Below are 23,397 nucleotides of genomic sequence, written 5' to 3'. Positions count from 1 at the left end.
AGTGCAAAGTTGACATAGAATAATGGTGGCAAAAAAAAAAAAAAAAAAAGAGTAATGGTGGCAGATCCATTATTATCTGCCACCAGATAATAGGAATATGTAGGCATATTCCTACATAGGAATATTCCTATTCCTAATAGGATAATAGGAATATGCAGGCATTATCTGCAATGGATCCATTGCAGATCCATGGGAAAAGCATAGATATTCAATAAAGACTGAAATGATTAAAATATTCATATGAAAAGATATGAAACTGGAATTCTACCTTGACCATATATATAGATATAACCATGAAAAGTAAAACATAAAAACTTAGAAGAAAATACAGAAGACTATTAGCTCAGAGAAGGAAACGTTTTTTTAACAAATCATATTTTTAGAAGTGCTATCCTTTAAAAAAAAATCAATAAATTGAAATATATTTAAAATTAAGAATTTCTGTTCATTGAGACTTCACAGAGAGAAAAAAAGCAGACACAAATTGAGAGAAAATAATCAGTATCCAGAATAAAGAATTAAAAATCAAGAGAAAAACGGCCTAAAAGAAAAATGGCCAAAGACAAAACAGACATTTCACAGGAAAAAAAGAAAAAAATACAAGTGGTGAATAGATAAGATGTTCAGCTTTATTAGCAATTGTGGGTATGCAAATGAAGACCACAATGAATTACCATTTTATATCCAGTAGATTGAAAACAGTTACGAAGCCCGATTCTACCAGTGTTGGGAAAGATAGGGAGCAAGCATTCTTATACAGTCCTAATGGGAATAAAAACTTATACAACCACCTTTGTACTATTTGTACAACTGGCCATCACCACGTGAAGTCAAACGTACATACATCCTGTGACCTAACCCCAAGAAACATACAAAAATATTGACAGTATCTCTATTTTAAATCAAGAAGAAAAGAAGGGTGTGAATGGTGGCGGGGGCACAGATAGGAAAGGAGAGGCAACCAAAAACCCAGCAACAGGAGAATGGATACAGAATAGTACCTTCCTAAAAAGGAATTATATGTAACAGTAGAAATGAAAGATCTATAGTTATATGCAAAAGATGAACAAATCTTAGGATTATAATATTCAAATAAATATGCAAGTCACAGAAGACAACGTTACATATATCAAAGCTCAAAAATAAACAGTTACACAATATATTATTTAGGAATATATACATATACAATGAATTTTTTTAAACCAAAAGAATGATAAATAGGCAATTTAAAACATCTCAGTTATTAACTAGAGAGAAGCAAGGGTCCGGATATGGAAAGGAACCTAAGGTAGCTTCAGAAATAGTAACAGTAATGTTCTAGTTCCTAAGTTGGGTGGTAGGGGCATGTGGGTTTATTTAAAATTATTTTCCATAACTTACATGTACTAAATTGTAGATATATTACAAAATGTAAATATTATAATTTGTCAGGATACTCAAAGACTTAAAAATGTCATTTAAACAGTAAAAACTGGGATCCCTGGGTGGCGCAGCGGTTTGGCGCCTGCCTTTGGCCCAGGGCGCGATCCTGGAGACCCGGGATCGAATCCCACATCGGGCTCCCGGTGCATGGAGCCTGCTTCTTCCTCTGCCTGTGTCTCTGCCTCTCTCTCTCTCTCTCTGTGACTATCATAAATAAATTTAAAAAGTTTAAAAAAAGTTTAAAAAAAAAATTTAAACAGTAAAAACTCAGATACCAATATAATTTGTATTTTGAAATAACAACAGTTAAAAATTTTAACATTCAAGAAACATCTTGATGGTATTTGTCTTTTTTTTTAATTCTTTTTTTTTTAAATTCTCATAAGTCAGTTCTCTGCTTATCATAAGACCATAACACAGTCATGTTCTTCAACATTAAGAAAGTATTTAAAAAAAAAAAAAAAAAAGAAAGTATTTAAAGGGTCAGTATGACGTAAGGATAAAGATTAAAACATATTTTAAGTTCACTATAATGAAAAGTCTCTAGGTTAAAGAATGGATAAATGATTTTTCAAAATAACGAAATTAATATCTAAAAGTTTTTACCCAGCTAACTTTCCTTTCTTTTGTGAATTAGGTAAGAATATCATAACTCAAATTTTTATTGGAGGAACATCTTGGTAACATGAACTACAGAAGCATGGTCTGAGCCTCTGAAACCATTTGAACCATTAAAATGGTTTGAATAAAATAACTCAATAAAAAGAAGTGAGCTGTGAGAATTTACAGTTGAAAAGAAATATATGTTTAAATCTTTTACAGATGCGTTATCATGAAAGATTTTTTATTCAAAATTTTTTTATTAAGACAAATTATCTAGAGTAGTTTTAGGGTCACAGCAGTACTGAGGGTAAGGTACAGGTATTTCTCATCTGTACTCTCTGCCTCCACATATGATAGTTACCAATATCCCACATCAGAGTGGTACATTTGGAAAAGTGATGAGCCCATGCTGGCATATCATTATCATCCCAAGTCCACAGTTTACATTACAATTTATTCTTCATATTGTACATTCTATGGGTTTGAAAGAGTATAAAAGGGCATGTATCTATCATTATATTACCACAGGGTATTTTCATTGCCCTAAAAATCTTCTGTGCTGTCTAGTCATTCCTCTACCACCCCTAACCCTTGACAACCACTCATCTTTTTACTGTCATCACTTTGCCCCTTCCAGAATGTCATACAGTTGAAATCATGAAATCATACAGTATACAGACATTTCAGATTAGCTTTTTTCACAAAGAAATATGCATCTAAGTGGGGAGCTAAGATGGCAGCGTAGGAGGATCCTAGGCTTGCCTCATCCTTCCAACTCAGCTAGATAAATATCAAATCATTCTGAATACCCACGAAATCAACCTGAGGACTGACAACTAGAGAGAGAGAAGAGGCTACATCAAGGAAGGTAAGAAGTCCAGAGATGTGGTTTGGGAGAGAAACGGATGATCTCGGGTGCTGTGGAGGGGAGACAGCCCTGGTTGGGGTGGCGAGGAGAGAAAGAGAGAAAGAGGAGAGTGTTCAGGAATATGCACAGAGAGAACAGGTCCCCAAAGCCATTGGTTTTAAAAATGAGAGGAGCCGATTTTTATGAGTTTTCACAACGAGAAGGGCTCAAAGACTGGAGTTTCAGAGGTCAGGCTTGGCTGGGATACAGCCCTGCGGGTGCTGCCCTACTCCTGGAGAGAAGGCAGGAAAACCAACCACTCCCCAATCCCCCCACAAAAAGCATCATCTGTGGTTTCCTTAAGGCACATAGGGAGAGACTATTCACTCTTCCTGGAGCACATTTGAAAGATGGCATTCGCAGAGATGCCTGTCGAGGGACAAAAGAACCAGCAGGCACCATTTCCCTCCCCCCGCCCCTCAGCATAGTTGCAGAGATACCAGCTGAGGGCTGCTAACCTGGACATTGACTGTTTAGCCTGCTTTGCTCCAAATCGCATGTCCCTGCACTCTGGCACGACTACCTTTCTTGGTCAAATCTGCATTTGTCCCAGCACAGCAAGACCATCCCCAGGAGATGAGCGCAGGTCCTTGCCACTGCAGTCCCTAAAGCTTGGAGTTATAAAAATCACCAGGCTCGGCTGGGACAGAATATAAAGTGTACTGCCCTGTTCCAGGCAGTCAAGCAACCGGGAGACAAGACAGCATGAAAACAGCGACCCAAAAAACACTTGGGACATCCAAGGGGAAACTGTTTGCACTTCTAGGAGTATTCCCTGAGGGTTGCAAGGACAGAGACCCCACTCGGGGACAAAGGTGCAATCTCCCTCCCTATCTTTAGCATAAATCAACTTCAGTAAACAGCACAGCACCAATATTGTCTGCCTAACCTGCTTAAACCAGTCCCACCCCCCTGCATTCCACTGGTACTGCTTTTCTCAGGCAAGTGTGCCTAAGTCCCAGCACAGCAGGCCCCTTCCCAGAACACCAGCAGAAACCCCCATACATACCACATCTACCAATTATAGGCTTCAGTTCTAGTGGAAGTAGCATCAGGTCTCATTTAACAAGCAGACCAGAGCACAATGAGTTAAAACTTGCCACTCTGGCCAAGGTTCAAACACTGCCCACAGCAACCAAGGAGAACCTCTGCAGGAGACTAACCTGAGGGATAGAGCAGCCCAAACACAGCAGCAGAGTGCACGTATCACACACCAGAGATACTCCCTGAGCACCACACCCTGGACACTATATGACCTCTTCTCCATAAAGCCATTACTCTCAGGAACAAAAAAACATTAACAGGCTTTTCTAACACACAGAAGACAGAGTCTTAGACAAAATTCCAACACAGAGGAATTCATCCCAAAAGAGAATGAGAAAAGGTTATGGCTAGAGATCTAATTGAAACAGACATTAGTAATATGCCTGACGAAGCATATAAAGCAACAATCAAGGATATTTGCCGGGCTTGAGAAAAGCATAGAAGAAATAAGGGAGACCCCTACCACAGAGATAAAAGAGTTAAAAAACAATCAGAATGAAAAATGCAATAACTGAGATTCAAAAAAGACTGGATATAATGACCCCAAAGATGGAAGAAGCAGAGGAACAAATAAGTGATACAGAAGACAGAAAGGAAAATAATGAAGCTGAAAAAAAGCGAGAAAGAAGAGTTATGGATCACAAGAAAAGGCTTAGGGAACTCACTGACTCCTCCAAATATAATAACATTCATATCACAAGAGTGTCAGATGAAGAAAAGAGAGAAAAGGGAGAATATTTTAGTAAATAATCACTGAAAACTTCCCTAATCTGAGAAAGGAACACACATCTGAATCCAGGAGGCACAGAGGACTCCCAGCAAAATCAACAGAAGCAGGCCAACGCCAAGACATACTGTAGTTAAATTTGCAAAACATAGTGAGAAAGAAAAAACCTAAAAGCAGCAAGACAAATAAAGGTCCCTAATCTCCAAAGGAAGACCCATAAGGCTAGCTGCAGATGTCTCCACAAAAACCTGGCAAGACAGAAGGGAGTGGCATGATACATTCAATGTACTGAATGGGAAGAATATGTGGTCAAAAATACTCTATTCAGCAAGGCTATCATTCAGAATAGGAGAAATAGTATTTTTCAGACAAATGAAAACTGAAGGAGTTCATGACCACTAAACTAGCCCTGCAAAAAATATTAAAGGGGACTCTCTGAGTGGGAAAGACCAAAATTGACAAAGACTAGAAAGGAACAGAGAAAATCTCCAGAAACACAACAGAAAATGACACTAAACTCCTATCTATCAATAATAACTCTGAAAGTAAAATGAACTAAATACTCCATCAAAAGACAAAGGGTGTCAGGATGGATAAAAAAAAAACAATACCCATCTATGTGCTGCTTACAAGAGACTCATTTTAGACTTAAAGACACCTGCAGATTGAAAGTTGAGGAGATGGAGAAACATTTACCATGCAAATGGAAATCAAAAGAAAGCTGGAGTAGCCATACCTATACCAGACAAACTAGATTTTATTTTATTTATTTTTTTTTTTACAAACTAGATTTTAAATCAAAGACTGTAACAAGAGATGAAGAAGGGCACTATGTCACAATAAAGTAGACTATTCAACAAGAAGATCTAACAACTAAAAATATATTTATGCTCTCAACATGGGAGTGCCCAAACATATAAGATAATTAATAATATAAAGAAACTCGATAATAATACAATAATGGTAAGGGACTTTAACACCCCACTTACAGCCATGGTAAAGCAGATAATCAATAAGGAAACAAAGGCTTTAAATGACACAGTGGACCAGGTGGACTTAACAGATATGTAAAACATTCCATGCTAAGGCAGCAGAATACACATTCTTTTCAAGGGAACAGATCACATACTAGGTCACAAATCAGGCCTCAACAAGTAAAAAAAGACTGAGGTCATACCACACATATTTTCCAACCACAACACTATGAAACCTGAAGTCAACCACAAGAAAACATTTGGAAAGAACACAAATATATGGAGGTTAGACACCATGCTACTAAAGTATGAATGGATCAACCAGGAAATCACAGAAGAAATAAAAGAATACATGGAAACAAATGAAAATGAGAACATAACAGCCCAAAAGCTTTGGGATACAGAAAAACCAGTCCTGCAATATAGGCCTACCTTAAAAAGCAAGAAAAATCTCAAATACACAACCTTACTTTACACCTAGAAAGGTGCTAGAAAAAGAAAAAAAAAAGAACAAAAAACGAAGCCTAAAGCCAGCAGAAGAAGGGAAATAATAAAGATCAGAGCAGGAATAAATGATATAGAAACAAACAAACAAACAAACAAAAAAACCAGTAGATCAATGAAACCAGGAGCTAGTTCTTTGAAAGAATTAATAAAATTGATAAACTCCTAGCCAGACTTATCAAAAAGTTTTGAAAGGACCCGAATAAATAAAACAGTAGACATAACAACCAAGACCACAGAAATACAAACAATTATAACAGAATGTTATGAAAAATTACACGCCAACAAATTGGACAACCTGGAAGAATGGATAATATATAAAACTGAAACAGGAAGAAACAAAAAAAAAAAAACTTGAATAGACTGATAGCCAACAAAGAAACTGAACTAGTAATCAAAAATCTCCCAACAAACAAAAATCAAGGGCCAGGTCATTTCACAGGTGAATTCTACCAAACATTTAAAGAAAAGTTAATACCTGTTCTTCTCAAACTATTCCAAAAGAACAGAAATGGAAGGAAAACTTTCAAACTTATTCTGAGGCCAGCATTACCCTGATTCCAAAACCAAAGAGTCCACTAGAAAAGAGCACTACAGACATCCCTGGGTGGCTCAGCAGTTTAGCGCCAGCCTTCTGCCCAGGGTGTGATCCTGGAGTCCCAGGAGCGAGTCCCACATTGGGCTCCCTGCATGAAGCCTGCTTCTCCCTCTGCCTGCGTCTGTGCCTCTCTCTCTCTCTGTGTCTCTCATGAATGAATGAATAAAATCTTAAAAAAAAAAAAAAAAAAAAAAAAAAGCACTACAAGTCAATAACCCCGAAGAACATGGATGCAAGGGATCCCTGGGTGGTGCAGCGGTTTGGCTCCTGCCTTTGGCCCAGGGCGCGATCCTGGAGACCCGGGATCGAACCCTATGTCGGGTTCCCGGTGCATGGAGCCTGCTTCTCCCTCTGCCTATGTCTCTGCCTCTCTCTCTCTCTCTGTGTGACTATCATAAATAAATTTAAAAAATTAAAAAAAAAAAAGAAAAGAACATGGATGCAAAAATTCTCAACAAAATACTAACAAATTGAATCCAACAGTACATTAAAAGAATCATTCACCATGAAAACGTGGGAATTATTCCTGGGCTGCAAGGGTGATTCAATATATGCAAATCAATCAATGTGATATATCACGGTAATAAAAAAAAAAAAAGGGGGTAAGATCCTCTCAATAGGTGCAGAAAAAAACATCTGACAAAGTACAAAATCAATTCATGATAAAAATCCTCAATAAAAAAAAAATCCTCAATAAAATAGGAATAGAGGGAAAATACCTCAAAATCACGAAGGACATACATGAAAACCCACAGCTGACATCATCCTCAAGGGGGAAAAACAGATTTTCCCCTACAGTCAACAAGTGAGGGATGTCCACTCTCACCATTTAACATAGTACTAGAAGTCCTAGCCTCAATAATCGACAACAAAAAGAAATAAAAGGCATTCAAATCAACCACTCCTGCAGATGACATGATACTCTCCACAGAACACCTAAAAGCCTCCACCAAAAAGTTGCTAGAATTGACACACAAATTCAGTAAAGCCGCAGGATACAAAATCACTGTACAGAAACTTGCTGCATTTCTATACACCAATAATGAAGCAGCAGAAGGAGAAATCAAGGAATTAACCACATTTACAATTACACCAAAACCCATAAGATATCAGCAATACACCTAAACAAGAAATGAAAGATCTGTACTCTGATAACTAGAGAACACTCATGAAAGAAACTGAAGAGGACACAAAGAAATGGAAAAACATTCCTGCTCGTAGATTGAAAAAACAACTATTGCTAAAATGTCTCTACTACCCAAAGCAATCCACACATTTAATGCATCCCTATCAAAATACCATCAGATTTTTCAGAGCTAAAACAATCCTAAAATCTATATGGAACCACAAAAGACCCAGAATAACCAAAGCTATCTTGAAAAAAGAAAAGCAAAGCTGAAGCATCACAATTCCAGACTTCAAGCTATATTACAAAGTTGTAGTCATCAAGACAGTATAGTACTGGCACAAAAACAGACACATAAATCAATGGAACAGAATAGAAAACCCAGAAATGAACCCACAACTATACGGTCAATTAAACTGATACAGCAGGAAAGAAAGAATATCCAATGTAAAAAAAGAGACTCTCTTCAACAAATGGTGTTGGAAGACTGGGCAGTAACATGCAAAAAAATGAAATTGGATCACTTTCTTACACCATACACAAAAATAAAATCAAAATGGATGAAAGACCTAAATAAAAAAGCTTCTGCACAGCGAAGGAAACAATCAACAGAACTAAAAGGCAACCCACAGAATGGAAGAAGATATTTGCAAATGACATATCTGATTAAGGGTTAGTATGCAAAATATATTAAGAACCTCCGGGGCACCGGGGTGGCTCAGCGGTTGAGCATCTGCCTTTGGCTCAGGGCGTGATCCTGGAGTTCTGGGATCGAGTCCCACATGGGGCTCCCTGCATGGAGCCTGCTGCTCCCTCTGCCTATGTCTCTGCCTCTCTATGTGTGAATAAATAAAGAAAACCTTTAAAAAAAAAAAAAAAAGAATTTCTCAAACTCCACACCCAAAACCAAATAATCCAGTTAAGAAATGGGCAGAAGACATGAGAAGACATTTCTCCAAAGAAAACATACAAATGGCCAACAGACACATGAAAAAATGCTCAGCATCACACATCGTCAGGGAAATACAAATCAAAACTGCAATGAGACACCACCTCACACCAGTCAGAATGGCTAAAATTAGCAACACAGGAAATAACAGGTGTTGCTGAAAATGTGCAGCAAAGAGAACCCTCTTGCACTGTTTGTGGGAATGCAAATTGGTATAGCCCCCTTGGAAAACAATATGGAGGTTCCTCAGAAAGTGAAAAATAGAACTACCCTACATTCCAGCAACTGCACTACTAGGTATTTACCTAAAAGAAACAAAAATATTGATTTGAAGGAGTATAAGCACCCCGATGTGTACAGCAGCATTATCACAACAGCCAAATTATTGAAAGAGCCCAAATGCCCATCCACTGAGAAATGGATAAAGACAATGTGGTATATATGCAATGGAGTATTACTCAGCCACCAAAAAGAATGAAATCTTGCCATTTGCATCGATATGAGTGGAGCTAGAGTATACTATGCTAAATGAAATCAGAAAGAGAAGGACAAATACTGTATGATCTCACTCACGTGTAGAATTTAAGAAACAAAACAAATGAACATGGCGCTGGGGTGGGGGGTGGCGGACAAACCAAGAAGCAGAACCTTAAATATAGACACAAACTGAAGGTACTGTAGGGGAAGTAGGTGGGGGGATGGGTTAAGTATGTTGGGTATTAAGGACACTTGTAATGAACAGTGAATGTTGTATGTAAGCAATGAATCACTAAATTCGACACCTGAAACTAATATTACACTGTATGTTAACTGAAATTTAAATTAAAATTTGGAGGGAAAAATATGAAGATCCCGTCCCCATTTTCAAGGAAAGAAGAAAGTTATCTTTTTATGATGTATGACTCCCAAATGCTAGTCTGTATGCAAGTGCCGGAATCTGGGACAAGTTTTTACCGCTTTCTGATAAAAACTGGGAAAAGACAGGCCATGTAGTAAATTCTTATAAAGCCAAACTGATTTCACTTAAAAGACTGTTCTAAGATTATGTCCTTAATACTTCCAAATAGGGGATGCCTGGGTGGCTCCGCGGTTGAGCACCTGCCTGAGTTCCAGGATCAAGTCCCACATCGGGCTCCCTGCATGGAGCCTGCTTCTCCCTCTGCCTGTGTCTCTGCCTCTCTCTGTCTCTCATGAATGAATAAATAAAATCTTTAAAAAAAAAATACTTCCAAATAGCCTTTTGTTCAAGAAATTAATGACAGCCAATGGCTCTATGTTTTACTATGCTTAGTTACAAAAATAAAAAATAACACTAAAAAAAAAGAAAGAAAGAAAAGGCAAAGAGAGAAAAAACAAATATGCACCTGAAGGTTCCTCCATGACTTTTCATGGCTTAATAACTCATGCCTTTTGATCACTGAATATTCTGTCATTGTGTGGACATATGAGATTTTTTTTTTTTTAAATCAGTCTCCGTATACATATAAAATAGTCACATACGTTATAGGAATCCCTTACTTTTTCAGTCTAAAGTATGCTGATGCTCTGTTTGTTGGCAACACAGGATTATAGGGATCAGCATCCATGCCTTTGGTGTAGCATTCGATTGCTTCATCGTATTTTCCTTGTTTGAAGTATTTATTGCCCTGAAAAAACATATGAGTCAGATATATACTGAAAGAGAACTGCAGAGCCATTTTCTTTCAATATTATGCATCTCTTTCTAACTCGTTAGCTCAGTGTTCAAGGTTAACAGGAAAGGAGAGAATTAAGCAAAATGGTCTTTCAACAAATGCTGAAATTCAGTAGTCATTGTATGAGCACAATCCAAAAGCCCTGGTAGGAAAATGAGTAACATACCTAGCATTATGTACTTCTGACTGACAATAACCCACAGAAAGGTAACAAAAGAGAGGCATCAAGATGAAGCTTAATCTGAAAAGAGTTCCACCTTTTTGTAAAGTAATATATTTAGTTTTATAATGAGGCTTTCTGAAGAGGGATGTTTAGTAACATTCCAAAAAGTAATCAAATATGGCCAGTGATATGGAGGAGTGGAATTTAATATTCATGTCAAGGTTCAAGCTGATTTTAAGTTAGTCGACTACAAAAAATCCTAAAAGGACTCTGTACAGTCCACACATTTTACATCATTGAGGTTTAGTAATAATACTAATCTTATTTTTACAGTTAAGAAAACTGAAAAACAAGTAATTAAAGAATTGTCAGGAAACTTGTCACAGGATCTGAACCCCTACAACCTGGTTTCAGAGCAAATATTCCTAATCAACAAGCTATACTGCTTCTAGATACAGATACACAGCTAATAACTCAAAGTATGAACACCTCTCAAACTACACTGAAGAAATATTGGATCCACATGATTTTCTACATATCCTGCTTACATGAAGGAAACTAATGCTAACCTAAAGAATACCTTTTCTTTAAGAGCAAAAGCCTTTTGTGAATCTACATGAATCCCATCTTCTTCTGACTCTGATTCTTGAGACACAGAATCATGGGTACTCTCTTCTTTATCAAGCTCATCAAGGATACTGTCCTGAAATTTAAGTAGGAGAACAGTGCTCATAATTACATGACCATTAAATTAAAAAGAAGACATTTTTTAAAAAGTACATTCAATAGAACTTAGGTTGTTATGATCTAAGGACATAAAGGCCTAAGGTTGCTTTCAATCCAAATAACCTCTCATTGTTAGGATTATATCCAAAGAAAAATGTACCCTTGTTTAGAAAACCAAGATCCAAACCACTTAAAGAATCTAGCTGTGGACTCATGAAGTAAGCTAAGTCAATAGAGTCAACAAATCACCCCTAAATCACAAACTATTAGTAACAAGGTATTTATGGCTGAACATAAGCAAAGTTTGGAAATAACCCCAAACTAATGTAATAAATAACCAATAGACAAGAAAGGGTTTTTATTAAAAACCTTTTTCTTCCTTATTCTTAAAACATCAAAAACTGCTTATAAAGCACAGTAACTCCTAATCCTCACAAAAACCTATGAGGTAAGTGTAATTCCCCATGTTTTTTTACTGGAAGTAACCAAGACACAGAGGTTTGTTGACTCAAGGTCACGGATTTGAACTGAGGCAAATCTGCCTCCTCTGAAGAGCTCAATGACTATGTTATACTGTCTCTCAGTGAATTCCCAAAATACAGCCAACTCTACCAAAGAAAATACATAATACGCTAGCCCAACAATTTTCAATCTCCTTTGGATCACATACTCCTTTCATGGTAAATCGTCTCATAAACGTCATCAGGATTTTTTTAATCATATTCTTCATATAGGATAAAATAATGGTTTTTAGTAAAAGACTTTAAACCAATAAGTATTGAAGAGTTCCTTAAAGCTCATTAAAAACAAAAATTTTAATTATATAAACAAGATCTTTTTTGCATTTAATACCATACTATTTTGTCAATTAGTTGTCACTAATTATTGACAACTTAAAAAATAAAACCTATGCTCAGTTTCACTGAATGAACATTAAAAGATAGAGTGAAACTCAGCTATGTGTTTTGGCATGAAGATTCTTCAAATACCACTAGCCAAAATTATCCAATACTGCTATGCTTGCATGTGTAGACCACTGCCAGGGGCAGAACACTAAAGCAGCTGCTCAGATCTGAACTAGAGTGGAATGGTAAGTAAACACCTACATCTCGTACAGATACACTAAAATGACGTCAAGTAATGTAATAGGTCATGATGGCATTTGCTACAAAAGCAGGAGTTCAATTAGTATCTGTTGAATGAATAAATGACTGTGTAGGAAGCACCTCTCTAAAAAATGATCTGAGGATGATGCCTTTCAGGAAAAAGCATTATAAGAAGATACCACCTTATGAAAAGGAAAAGCTATATGAGGGATAAGTCACAAAAAAGTGAAAGTAGACTATATAATACTCAGCAGAGAAAAAAATTATGTTCAGAAAGTATTTCCCACAGCAATAAATCCAAGACCTAAAATCATCTCTCTTACATTAGGACAATACTGAAGCAGATGGCAAACTATTTAATTAGTAGTGCCACCTCTATCTTGAGTCAGTTAGCCTCGGTTTCATTAAGAAAAATGCAACTAATCTGGAAAACTATTGAGCAGTATCTTCTAAAACTAAATGTATATATAAAGTGACCTGGCAAATTCCCTCCCAGGTACTTCTATGCGTTAAAAGACACATACAAGAATGTACATAGCAGGTTTATTCATAATAGCCCCAAACGGGAAACAACCAAAATGTATGTCAATAGGAAAATGGATACACAAATTGTGATATACTCACACAATGGAATTCTGATCAGCAATGAAAAAGAACAAATTACCGCTACTGATAATATGGATCAACCTCAGACAAAATTACCCAATAAAGCCAAACACAAAAGAGTGCATACTGTATGATACATTTAAATAAAACTCCCAAACTGGCAAAACTTATCTATAATATTAGAGATCACCATAGTGGCTACCTTTGGGAGATAACCAACTGAGAAGCAAGGCTTCTGGGATGCTAGAAATGTCTTACATCTTGATGTGGTTGGTGGTTTCTCAGGTATATACAAGAGCAAAAATTTAGGAAACTGTACACTTAAGATTCTCGCACTGTACTGTATATACATTACAACCTCAAACAAAAATGTTAAACATAGGGATGCCTGGGTGGCTCAGCAGTTGAGTGTCTGCCTTCAGATCAGGGCGTGATCCCAAGGTCCACAATCAAGCCTCGCATGGGGCTCTTTGCAGGAAGTCTGATTTCTCCCTCTATGTCTCTGCCTATCTCTCCTGAATAAATAAAATCTTAAAAAATAAATAATAAAAATGTCAGACATAAAAGTGCAAATAAAATAATAAACATAAAAATCGGAAGAGTGGTTATATCTGGGGGCACAGGGAAGGAAAGAAGATGGGATGGGGAAGGAGCACACTGGTAGCTTCAACAGAATTGAAAATTTTTCTTTAAGTTAGATGGTGGGCTCACATACTCATTTTCTTGTTATGCTTTAGAACATGTATCTTCACTTACTTTTTTGTATGAATCGATGCACAATAAACACTTTTAGAAAGACTAAACAGGAATATATAGTCCAAATCAACCCTTAAGGTGGGTCAGAGTCTAGACTGAAGCTGGCCAACAGACCCCCTTTTGCAGGCTGGCTACAACGGCCGCTGGAAGCACTATGTAGAGGGTTATGAGGCAGAGTACTGGTGGTAATTCTTCAGTTACACCGTGTGTATGTGTGGGATATAGGAAGCACACTCTACATGTTGGCTATCCCTGGTTTAGAAGGGTGAGGGCCACCTTCTTAGGATCAAGATGGGCCCACTTTTATTGTCCCACAGCCACAGCCCAAGACTAGACACAAAGGCATTCCCTTTCAGCCAGTATCCAACAAGTTCTTCAGCCTATAAAAAAGATATTGTCATTCCTTTCTGGGAGTTCTTACAATCTTCGAATTCTGGCTACTTAGGGGTTAGAGACGGTGAGGAGGAGAGATGTAGGTGCAAGTATAAATGGGTAGCACATGAGGGCTTTGTGGTGATGCAGTATTTTTGAATTCTAAATGCAATGGTGGTTACTCAAATCTACATGTGATAAAACGGCAGAGAACTATACATAAATTGTGCCATATCAATGTCCTGGTTTTGATACTGTACTATAATTAAGGAAGACAGAACCACAGGGGTAAAATGACTGAAGAGTACGCTGGACCTCTATGTACTATTTTTGCAAAAAGGAGAAAAAAAGAAAAAAGAAAAAACAGAAAAAAAGAAAAGAATCCTCGCTGTTTTAGCTACTACTCACTGAAAAACGGCTACAGGAGAAAAAATAATCTAATTAACTGAAAAGCATTATAATTAAATTTAGATTTATGTAAAATAATCTAGAAGAGAAAGATACAAGGGTAAGAACTTTACATTATTTTTCATTTTACCCATGACTCTTAGCTAACTCCAAGACAATTTTATTCAAATACTAACACATAAGTAGATTAACTTACCACATCAAGTTTTGCCCATGCCTCATAATCATAAGATTTTATCCTGTTTTTTGTGTTTTCATCTTTGGTTTTTTTAGAAGACTCTTTAGGTTTACCTTTTTTCTTTTTCCTAAAATTCCCATTTCGGATAGGAGGTAAATTCTAGGGATGGGAAAAAATAAACAATGTTTGTGCTCTGTTACCACTTTTTTGTATAACTGGCAATATTTAAGATTCTCACTAAATTACATTTTCAAGAAAGTTCTTTTTATTTTTTAAGTGCTTAAAAATACCAATTTGCCATCTTCACTTACAACAATTCATGCTTGAAAAGTTTAATTCATTCTTTGACAAATGTTGAATATGATGTAGTCACAAGGAAAGTATTAGCTAGATATTTTAATTATACATTTAATTTGCAGTCCTAAATTCAAACTTCCAAAACTGCCTGCTCTTCAAAATTACTACAGTCAATAAGCAGTAGTATCATAGCAAATTGAACTGCCTCCATATCACCAATAGGAAAAAGTTATCCGTATTTAAATGAAGTCTTAGGGCAATATCTGGTTGAACCTACATAAGTAATCTACATTTTATGCCAATACTAGATGTTAATGTATCATTAAATATATAATTATACACGATCTGTATAACATATATACGCCCCTAAACATTGTATGATGCTGTTTATTTACCTTAATAATTATCACATGGTCTTCCTTTCCAATAAGTACTGGCTACGCCTTAAAATGTCTTAATAGAGTTAACAGAGTTCTTATAAAGATTTTAAAAAGCAGAATTTTTCCAAATGTTGACAGGCAGCCAATCACTTCAATTTCCGTTTTTTCACAAAACATTTTAAAAGGCTGTTCTTTATTTTTAATAGTTTTGCAGGACGCTACAGTAGGATTTAATTAAGAAATTTACCTCTTCAGGAACACCATTCTGTCTTCTTAGTTCCATATCCTTCTGTTTAATATCTTTTTCCCAGTTTTCTAAATCCCTCATAAAGTCCTGTAATTCTTCTGCATTTTGTTTCACTTGTAGTTGTAATTCAATTGCTTTATTTGTCGAAGTCATTATGGCCTGCAGAGTTCTGACCAATCTCTAAGAAGAATTAAACAGAATTATGTTTTGTTTTTGAAGCTTAACTAATGGTTTTTTTTTACCACTTCATAAATGGCAACAATACATGCATAGAGGAGAGCCTAAAGTGATGCTGAAGAAAGAAAACATCAATATATTATTTTTTAAATGAATCAATGTTTGCTTAATGAACAAATGAAAAACAGACCTGTCTGGGCATCACTGCAATGCAATATGAATGGAAGGCAATGAGAGAGAAATCACTAAAATTAGCAAGTAGCCCATGGTAGCAGACTCTCTGCTCATCTCTAGTTTATAAATTAATCCTAATTATCTCCTCTATTCCTTTTCAAAATTTATTGCACTTCTGGTGAGCGGCAGGCCCTGTAAAAACAAGTAAGACAAGGTCCCAAGTCTAGTGGAGAAGGAAACAAAATAATGAAGTACTGAGTCACAAAATATCATGGTAGGCAGGGTTTCTCAACCTTGGGGCTATTGACATTTGGGGCCAGATAATTCCTCGTGGTAGAGGATGTGTCTTATGCATTGTAAGATGGTTGGCAACATCCCTGACCTCTTCCAACTAGGTAGCAATATTCCTTCTCCCCCCAAGACTGTGACAATCAAAAATGTCTCCAGACATTGTCAAATGTCACCTGGGAAGCATAATAACTCCTGGTTAAAAACAACTGTGCTGGAGACACATACACATGCTGTGGGACTGAACACAGAGGACAGGAATAAAGCAGATGGTGGATAGGGTGGTGGGTTCAAGAAAAGAGTCCCCAGAGGTGCTATAACCAGCTAAGTTTCAAAAAAGCCAGCCAAGTGATTAACTACGGAGAGGTGGGCAGGCAGACTGAAGGACTAAGAAAGAGGATGGAAGAGAAGGCTGAGGTGGCTATGGGACAGATCTCAAAATGCCAAGCCATCAGGTTTGACCCAGGGTCTGAAAGCTATGAAAAAGTATCACAGAGGTAAAATAAAAGGTACCTGATTACTGATTCAACTGAGCAGCTAGAGAGCGGAAGATTTAGATTTAACCAGTGTCCTAGACTTCAGGTTGAGGGCCTGCTGAAATTAGCAGTGTCATCTGAGTCAGAATCACAATTTTAAAAGGAAAAGAGGGGGGTAGCCCCAATGGCCCAGCAGTTTAGCACCGCCTTCAGCCCAGGGCCTGATCCTGGAGACCTGGGACGGAGTCCCACGTCAGGTTCCCTGCATGGAGCCTGCTTCTCCCTCTGCCTGTGTCTCTGCCTCTCTCTCTCTCTCTCTCTCTCTCTGTGTGTGTGTGTGTATCCCTCATGAATAAATAAGTAAAATCTTAAAAAAGGAAAAGAGGAGGGGTGCCTGGCTGGCTCAGTTGGTGGAACACAACACTCTTGATCTTGGGGTTATAGAGTTTGAGCCCCACGCTGGGTGTAGTTTACCAAAAAAAGATTTTAAAAATCTTTAAAATAAAAAAAAAAATGAAAGGAAAAGAGGTTTCAGGGTTGGAGAACACGAAGACAGACAATATTTCGGTTTGAGATCTGCTGAATTGAGTCCTTATGGGACATCAGGATGACCTATCCGGTAGATAGTTACACAAGGTAGAGAGATAAATTTAGGTGTCAGTAGCATAAAGGTGGAAGTTACAATCATGGATTTGGACCTGCTTAATAACTGTGACTCCTGGGTTGGGTTGGGTTGGGGTGGGCGGTGGGGGAGAGGAGCCTGCAAAACACTACCATTTAAGGAACCAGCGGGGGAGAAGATGCCAATACAGGAAAAACTGGGCAGCAACATCTAGAGAGCTGTGAGGAAAACTTGAGAGAGTATAGTCCTGGGAGAGAACTTTCAAGAAAGACTTCGAGGCGAGCGAGGTTAGCAGTGCCTATGGACACGAAGGTGGCATAAGGGGAAAGAAAGTGCATTGTATTTAGTCATATAAAGATTTATTGAGAATTTTAATGAGATGTAAAGAAAAAATGGAAATATAAAATGAGCTGCTGAGTGAATGAGATTATATGGGGATTAGCGTAATTCTGTCTTTAACAATCTGAGATCGCTCCTGACTGTAGTCCGGTGGAGGAGGGAGGGCCAAGAGAATCAAGGTGAAGGAGATAGAGGAAAAAGGATGAAGGATGGGGCAAAGTCTCCAAAAAGGTGGGAGCGGGGAGTCAACGCTTAAGGGGAATGCGGGAGCCGAGATTAGAAAAATCACTTTTGGGGCAGCCTGGGGGGCTCAGCTGTTCCGCACCGCCTTCGGACCAGGGCATGACCCTGGAGACCCTGGATCGAGTCCCACGTTGGCCTCCCCGCGTGGAGCCTGCTTCTCCCTCTGCCTGCGTCTCTGCCTCTCTCTCTGTCTCTCATGAATAAATAAAATCTTTTTATTTATATATTTTTATATATAGCTATAAATATATATAAATATAAATATAAACATAAACATAAATATAATATATACATTATATATAAATATAATTATATATAAATGTAAATATAACATATAATTATAAATATATATAAATAAATTAAATATATAAACTTATATATTTATATATTTATCTTACATAAATATTTATGTTTACATCTTACATAAATATATCTTATATATTTATCTTAAGATGTATATATCTTATATACATAAATTTATATATTTATATATAAAATATATATATATTTATATAAAGAAAGAAAAATCACTTTTGTAATGGCTGTAAACGCAGACAGGTCTTCCGACCCCTTGTCTGGCCTTAGAACCTACACGAAATCTGGGCCTCGTTTCAAGCAGCGCCCAAGTCTGAGGACCTAGGTCCGTCACTAAAACAAAACAGGGCGGTTTGGCGCCGCCTTCGGCCCAGGGCGTGACCCTGGAGACCCTGGATCGAGTCCCGCGTCGGGCTCCCGGCATGGAGCCTGCTTCTCCCTCCGCCTGTGTCTCTGCCTCTGTGTGTTTGCGTGTGTCTCATGAATAAATAAATAAAATCTTCAAAAATAAATAAATAAACAACAACAACAACAAAGCCAGTACGCGCTTTGCCGGGGGCTCAAAACTCGGAATCAAGGCGCCGCGCGTCGCTGAGCGGCTGCAGACGCCGGACCCTTTCCCGCCTCGCTCCGCACCTCCGCTGCCCCCGCGGTACCCGGTACCCGCGCGGAGCTGGAGCGGGGCGCAGGGAGCCACAAGCCTCCAGGCCGGGTACCCGGAGCGCAGAGCACACCCACGCCGAGCGGAGCGGCCCCGCCCCCCGCGACCGCAGCGCCGCGCGCCGGCCCGAGGGGAGGGGCGGCAGGTAGACCAGAGCGCCCACCCCGGGCGCGCCGGCCGAGCCCCTTCCGGGACGCGCCCTCGCCCCCCGCCTCCCCCGGGGGCCCACGGCCGCGCCAGGCCGCCCCCAAGCCTCGCCGCCTACCGCAGCCGGCGATAACGGCAACGCCGGCTCACCTGACTCGGCCGTTAGCGCCCGCAGGGCCGGTGCCCCCGGCCCTCAGCCACGCTCGCCGGCCCCGCCTTCCCGGCTTTCCCACAAGCCCCCGCGGGCCGTCGCCCCGCCCCCTGCGTCCCGCCCCGCCCCCCGGCGTCCGGGCGGAGCATGCGCAGAAGGTCAGGCATGGTGCGCCTCGCCTCGGGGGTAGAGTTAGGAGCCCCGGCAGGTGTTGTTGTGTTTTTGTTTTTTTGTTTTTTTAAGATTCTATTTATTTATTCATGAGAGACACAGAGAGAGAGAGAGGCAGAGACACAGGCAGAGGAAGAAGCAGGCTCCCTGCAGGGAGCCCGACGCGGGACTCGATCCCGGGTCTCCAGGGTCACGCCCTGGGCTGAAGGCAGAGGCTCAACCGCTGAGCCACCCCGGGGGGACCCAACTGTGCAGGGTCTTGTGGGGTTGTTGGGGTTTTTGTTTGTTTGTTTTATTTTGTTTTTTCTCCCCCTTTAAGTACTGGTATTTTGGCAAACCAGTTCTCGAGTCTGACTCTTTTCCCCTTGGCGAGTAACCTCTCCTTTGCCGAGTATCTACCTCTGAGTCTTTCCAGGACGTGTGTCAGCATTAAGGTCTGTCTTTCAGATACGCCCTGGCTTACAAAGAAGGAAGAATGTGAAGCTTTTAGCACCTCTTGCTTCTGCGAACCCTGTGAGTTTTCCTTCATTTTCATGACAACTCTAAGACTGTAAAACTAAAATAATGTCAGCAGTTCACGAAAACAAACAGAAGCAGACAAACCTGTCGGGTGGAAGCTGATGTCAAACATTAGCCCCCGAATCCAGTTCAGTGGGTCTCAGCCTTGGCTGAACTTTGGAATCATCTACGGAGCATTAAAACAAAAATAGGAGGGATCCCTGGGTGGTTCAGCGGTTTGGCGCCTGCCTTCGGCCCAGGGCGCGATCCTGGAGACCCGGGATCGAATCCCACATCAGGCTCCCGGTGCATGGAGCCTGCTTCTCCCTCCGCCTGTGTCTCTGCCTCTCTCTCTCTCTCTCTGTGTGACTATCATAAATAAATAAAAATTAAAAAAAAAAAAAAAAAAAAAGGAGGGATCCCTGGGTGGTTCAGCGGTTTGGCGCCTGCCTTCGGCCCAGGGCCTGATCCTGGAGTCTTGGGATTGAGTCCCACGTGGGGCTCCCTGCATGGAGCCTGCTTCTCCCTCTGCCTGTGTCTCTGCCTCTCTCTCTCTCTCTCTCTCTCTCTCTCTCTGTGTGTGTCTCTCATGAATAAATAAATAAAATCTTTAAAAAAAAAAAAAAATAGGGGCACCTGGGCAGCTGAGTTGGTTTAGCTTCCTGCTCTTGATTTCAGATCAGGTCTTGACCTTGGGGTCCTGGGATGGGGGCCCAGTCAGGCTTCATGCTCAGCGGGGAGTCTGTTTGGGAATCTCTCTCCCTGTCCCTCTGCCCCTCTGTCTGTGTGCTTTCTCTCTCTCTCTCTTCAAAATAAGTAAATAAATCTTTTTTTAAAATACCGATTTCTAGGTTTGTCCCCAAAGATCCCGCCTAGTGCAGCCCAGGCATCAGGATCTTTAAAACACAAAGATACAGCTGTGCCTTTGAGGCTGGGAATCACTAATCCAGATAATGGTTCATGAAAGAAACATCCCGGGTCCTCTCTTACAAGGGCACATTATTAGCTCATCTTTCCAACTGTAAAGTTATATGGTATCTTTGTATTTTAACATTACGGTAGTCAAATCATTAAGTGTGTCTTTATGTATAATGGAATGAGTCTTGGTTTTGTGTTAGATAACTGAATTTTCATAATTATTTTGTGTCTTTTATTTTGTGTTTTAAAATTAATAATAGATAATTTTAAAGCAGATATTGATTTATGGGTGTTCTTAACAAAAGCAGCTGTATTCTTTGTAATGAACTTTGCCAGATTGAGAGAGAACTGGGCAGCCAGATGCTCTAGTAAAACCTCCTAGGCCCTTGGGTGAATCCTCCCTTCTCTGTCTCCCTCTCAAGTCACATAATAGTTTCCTAGTGAGTACAGAAGCAAAGTGAAAGGAGTTAGTGGAATGGTCTTGATGGCCGTTTTACCCAAATATGAGGGTTGCGTTGTTCCACAAAAACAAAACAAAGACTGTGCCTCAATGACACACTTCTTTCTTGTGAGCTCAGACATGGGCCATCTTAAGTTCTTTTCTAGATTGCAGACCTCCTCACTTCTTTCTTTTTTAAGATGATTTATTTATTCATTCATTCATGAGAGACACAGAGAGGCAGAGACACAGGCAGAGGGAGAAGCTGGCTCCCAATGGGGAGCCCCAGGTGGGACTCGATCCCAGGACCCAGGGATCACGAGCTGAACTGAAGGCAGACACTCAACCACTGAGCCACCCAGGCGTCCCTAGACCTCCTCATTTCTGTCGACGTGCCTTCAAATAGTTTTCACCAAGATTGATAAATTACGCCTTTTTTACGTCTCTTTCATTAATTTCTTAGTGTGAATAAACTCCAGTTATCTCGGTTGTATTTATTTTTTTTTAATCTCAATAGTCATTTCTTTAAAAAAGTTTCACTTTCCATAGTGAAAATATATATGAATGTTTATTATGACAAGTGTTAAGTGCTGCAATTAATGATGATGAAGATGTTAATTTTGTCAATGGTGTCAATGTCCAAAACAGTTGTTGAGATCTTTCAAATAACTAAATAAGGAAACATTCTGACAGTTAATATGAATCTTAAGAAAGGGAATATTAGCTAAGTGGCTTTATTTAGCAAGAACATTTATGAACCTTGGGGCTTCCTGTTAACAAACTGTATGAGGTTTGATTGCATGTAAGATAAAGCCCAGCATAAGAGTGCCTTAAACATGAGAGAATAATATTTCTCTCTCAAATAAAAGAAGACTGAATATGAGCCATGCAGGGTTGGAATCATCACTCCAGTGTCAGACCCAGGCACCTTCTACTTGCTGCTCCATCATCTTCTGCACGTGGCTTCCCTGGTGACTCAAGATGGATGCTCATGCTCCCACTATTTCATCTTCAATCCAGACAGCAGGAAGGGGCAAAGTAGGAATAATGGTACCCTCTGGCTTTTAAGAACTCCCTTTTCCATACCACTGGCCAGAACTTAGACACATGGCCACTCTTGGCTGCAAGAGAGGTATTTACTCTTGGAAGTCATGTGCTCTTCTGAAAATTAGGAATTCAATGATCAAGGAAAAATAAGAGGAAAGCAGATATTGAAGGGCAACCAGTAACTTCTACCACAGGCCTTCATAAGTATTCTTTAAAAAATAACAAATGAATGAGGCAATACTACTAGAAATCCAGGTTCACTATAGTCTGAGGAAAAGGCTTAAATTTTGTAACCCTATTCTGCTACTGAGAATATGACTTAGTCTAAGCCTTAGTGATCTAGGTAAAATTAAAGTGGTAAAGATAAAAATCACTAAGAGATTGAGAAAATGTATGTAAAATCCCTACCTAGCACAGCTTGGTACAGCTTAAGATAGTAAATATTAACTCCTGCCCCACTCTCCTTGACAAAGCTAAGGCCCAGCCCTTGGGATATGCTAACTCTCTCCTGCATCTCTGGCTCCTGTCTCCCACCTGACTGCTTAGAAGACCTCTGCAGAGGGCTATAAGGAGCACAAGTACTAGGCATCAGTAGATGAAGGTTAAAGTTAATAGCAGGGAAGGTGAACTGCCTTTCTTCGTGAAAAATGAAATCTGGAAAAAAAAAAAAAAAAAAAGGTAGCTCAGTGATTGGCCACCTACCTTCAACTCAGGTCATGATCCTGGGATCCAGGATGGAGCCCTGCATCAGGCTCCCTGTGAGGAGCCTGCTACTCCCTCTGCCCATGTCTCTGCCTCTCTCTCTCTCTCTCTCTCTCTTTCAGTCTGTGTCTCTCATGAATAAATAAATAAATCTTTAAAAAAAAATGAAATCTGTGTAATAAAGGAGATAGGTAAGAATTATTTTAAGTAATAAACATTTTATATTCTTTATCTCACAGCAT

General features: G+C 39.3%; 1 protein-coding gene across 2 annotated transcripts in view; it reads right to left on the bottom strand.

Moving 5' to 3' along the window:
- Nucleotides 1-19,480, bottom strand: part of RPAP3 (RNA polymerase II associated protein 3) — a 43,796-nt gene extending 24,316 nt beyond the window's left edge. The window contains exons 1-5 of one of the 2 annotated variants that reach the window (XM_026000176.2): nt 19,380-19,480; nt 15,788-15,967; nt 14,882-15,022; nt 11,292-11,414; nt 10,373-10,500 (exon numbers count right to left, since the gene is read on the bottom strand). In XM_026000176.2, the coding sequence (XP_025855961.2) occupies nt 10,373-10,500; nt 11,292-11,414; nt 14,882-15,022; nt 15,788-15,940 (545 nt within the window). In that variant the 5' untranslated portion in view covers nt 15,941-15,967; nt 19,380-19,480. Of the gene's footprint in view, nt 1-10,372; nt 10,501-11,280; nt 11,415-14,881; nt 15,023-15,787; nt 15,968-19,379 lie in introns of both variants that reach the window. The other variant, XM_026000177.2, reaches the window with a different exon arrangement.
- Between the last annotated feature and the right edge of the window lie 3,917 nt (nt 19,481-23,397).

This window comes from Vulpes vulpes, chromosome 8 (assembly GCF_048418805.1).
Source record: "Vulpes vulpes isolate BD-2025 chromosome 8, VulVul3, whole genome shotgun sequence".
NCBI lineage: Eukaryota > Metazoa > Chordata > Mammalia > Carnivora > Canidae > Vulpes > Vulpes vulpes.
The sequence above is the reverse complement of the archived record's forward strand: the minus strand, read 5'-3'. Positions and strand labels throughout refer to the sequence as shown.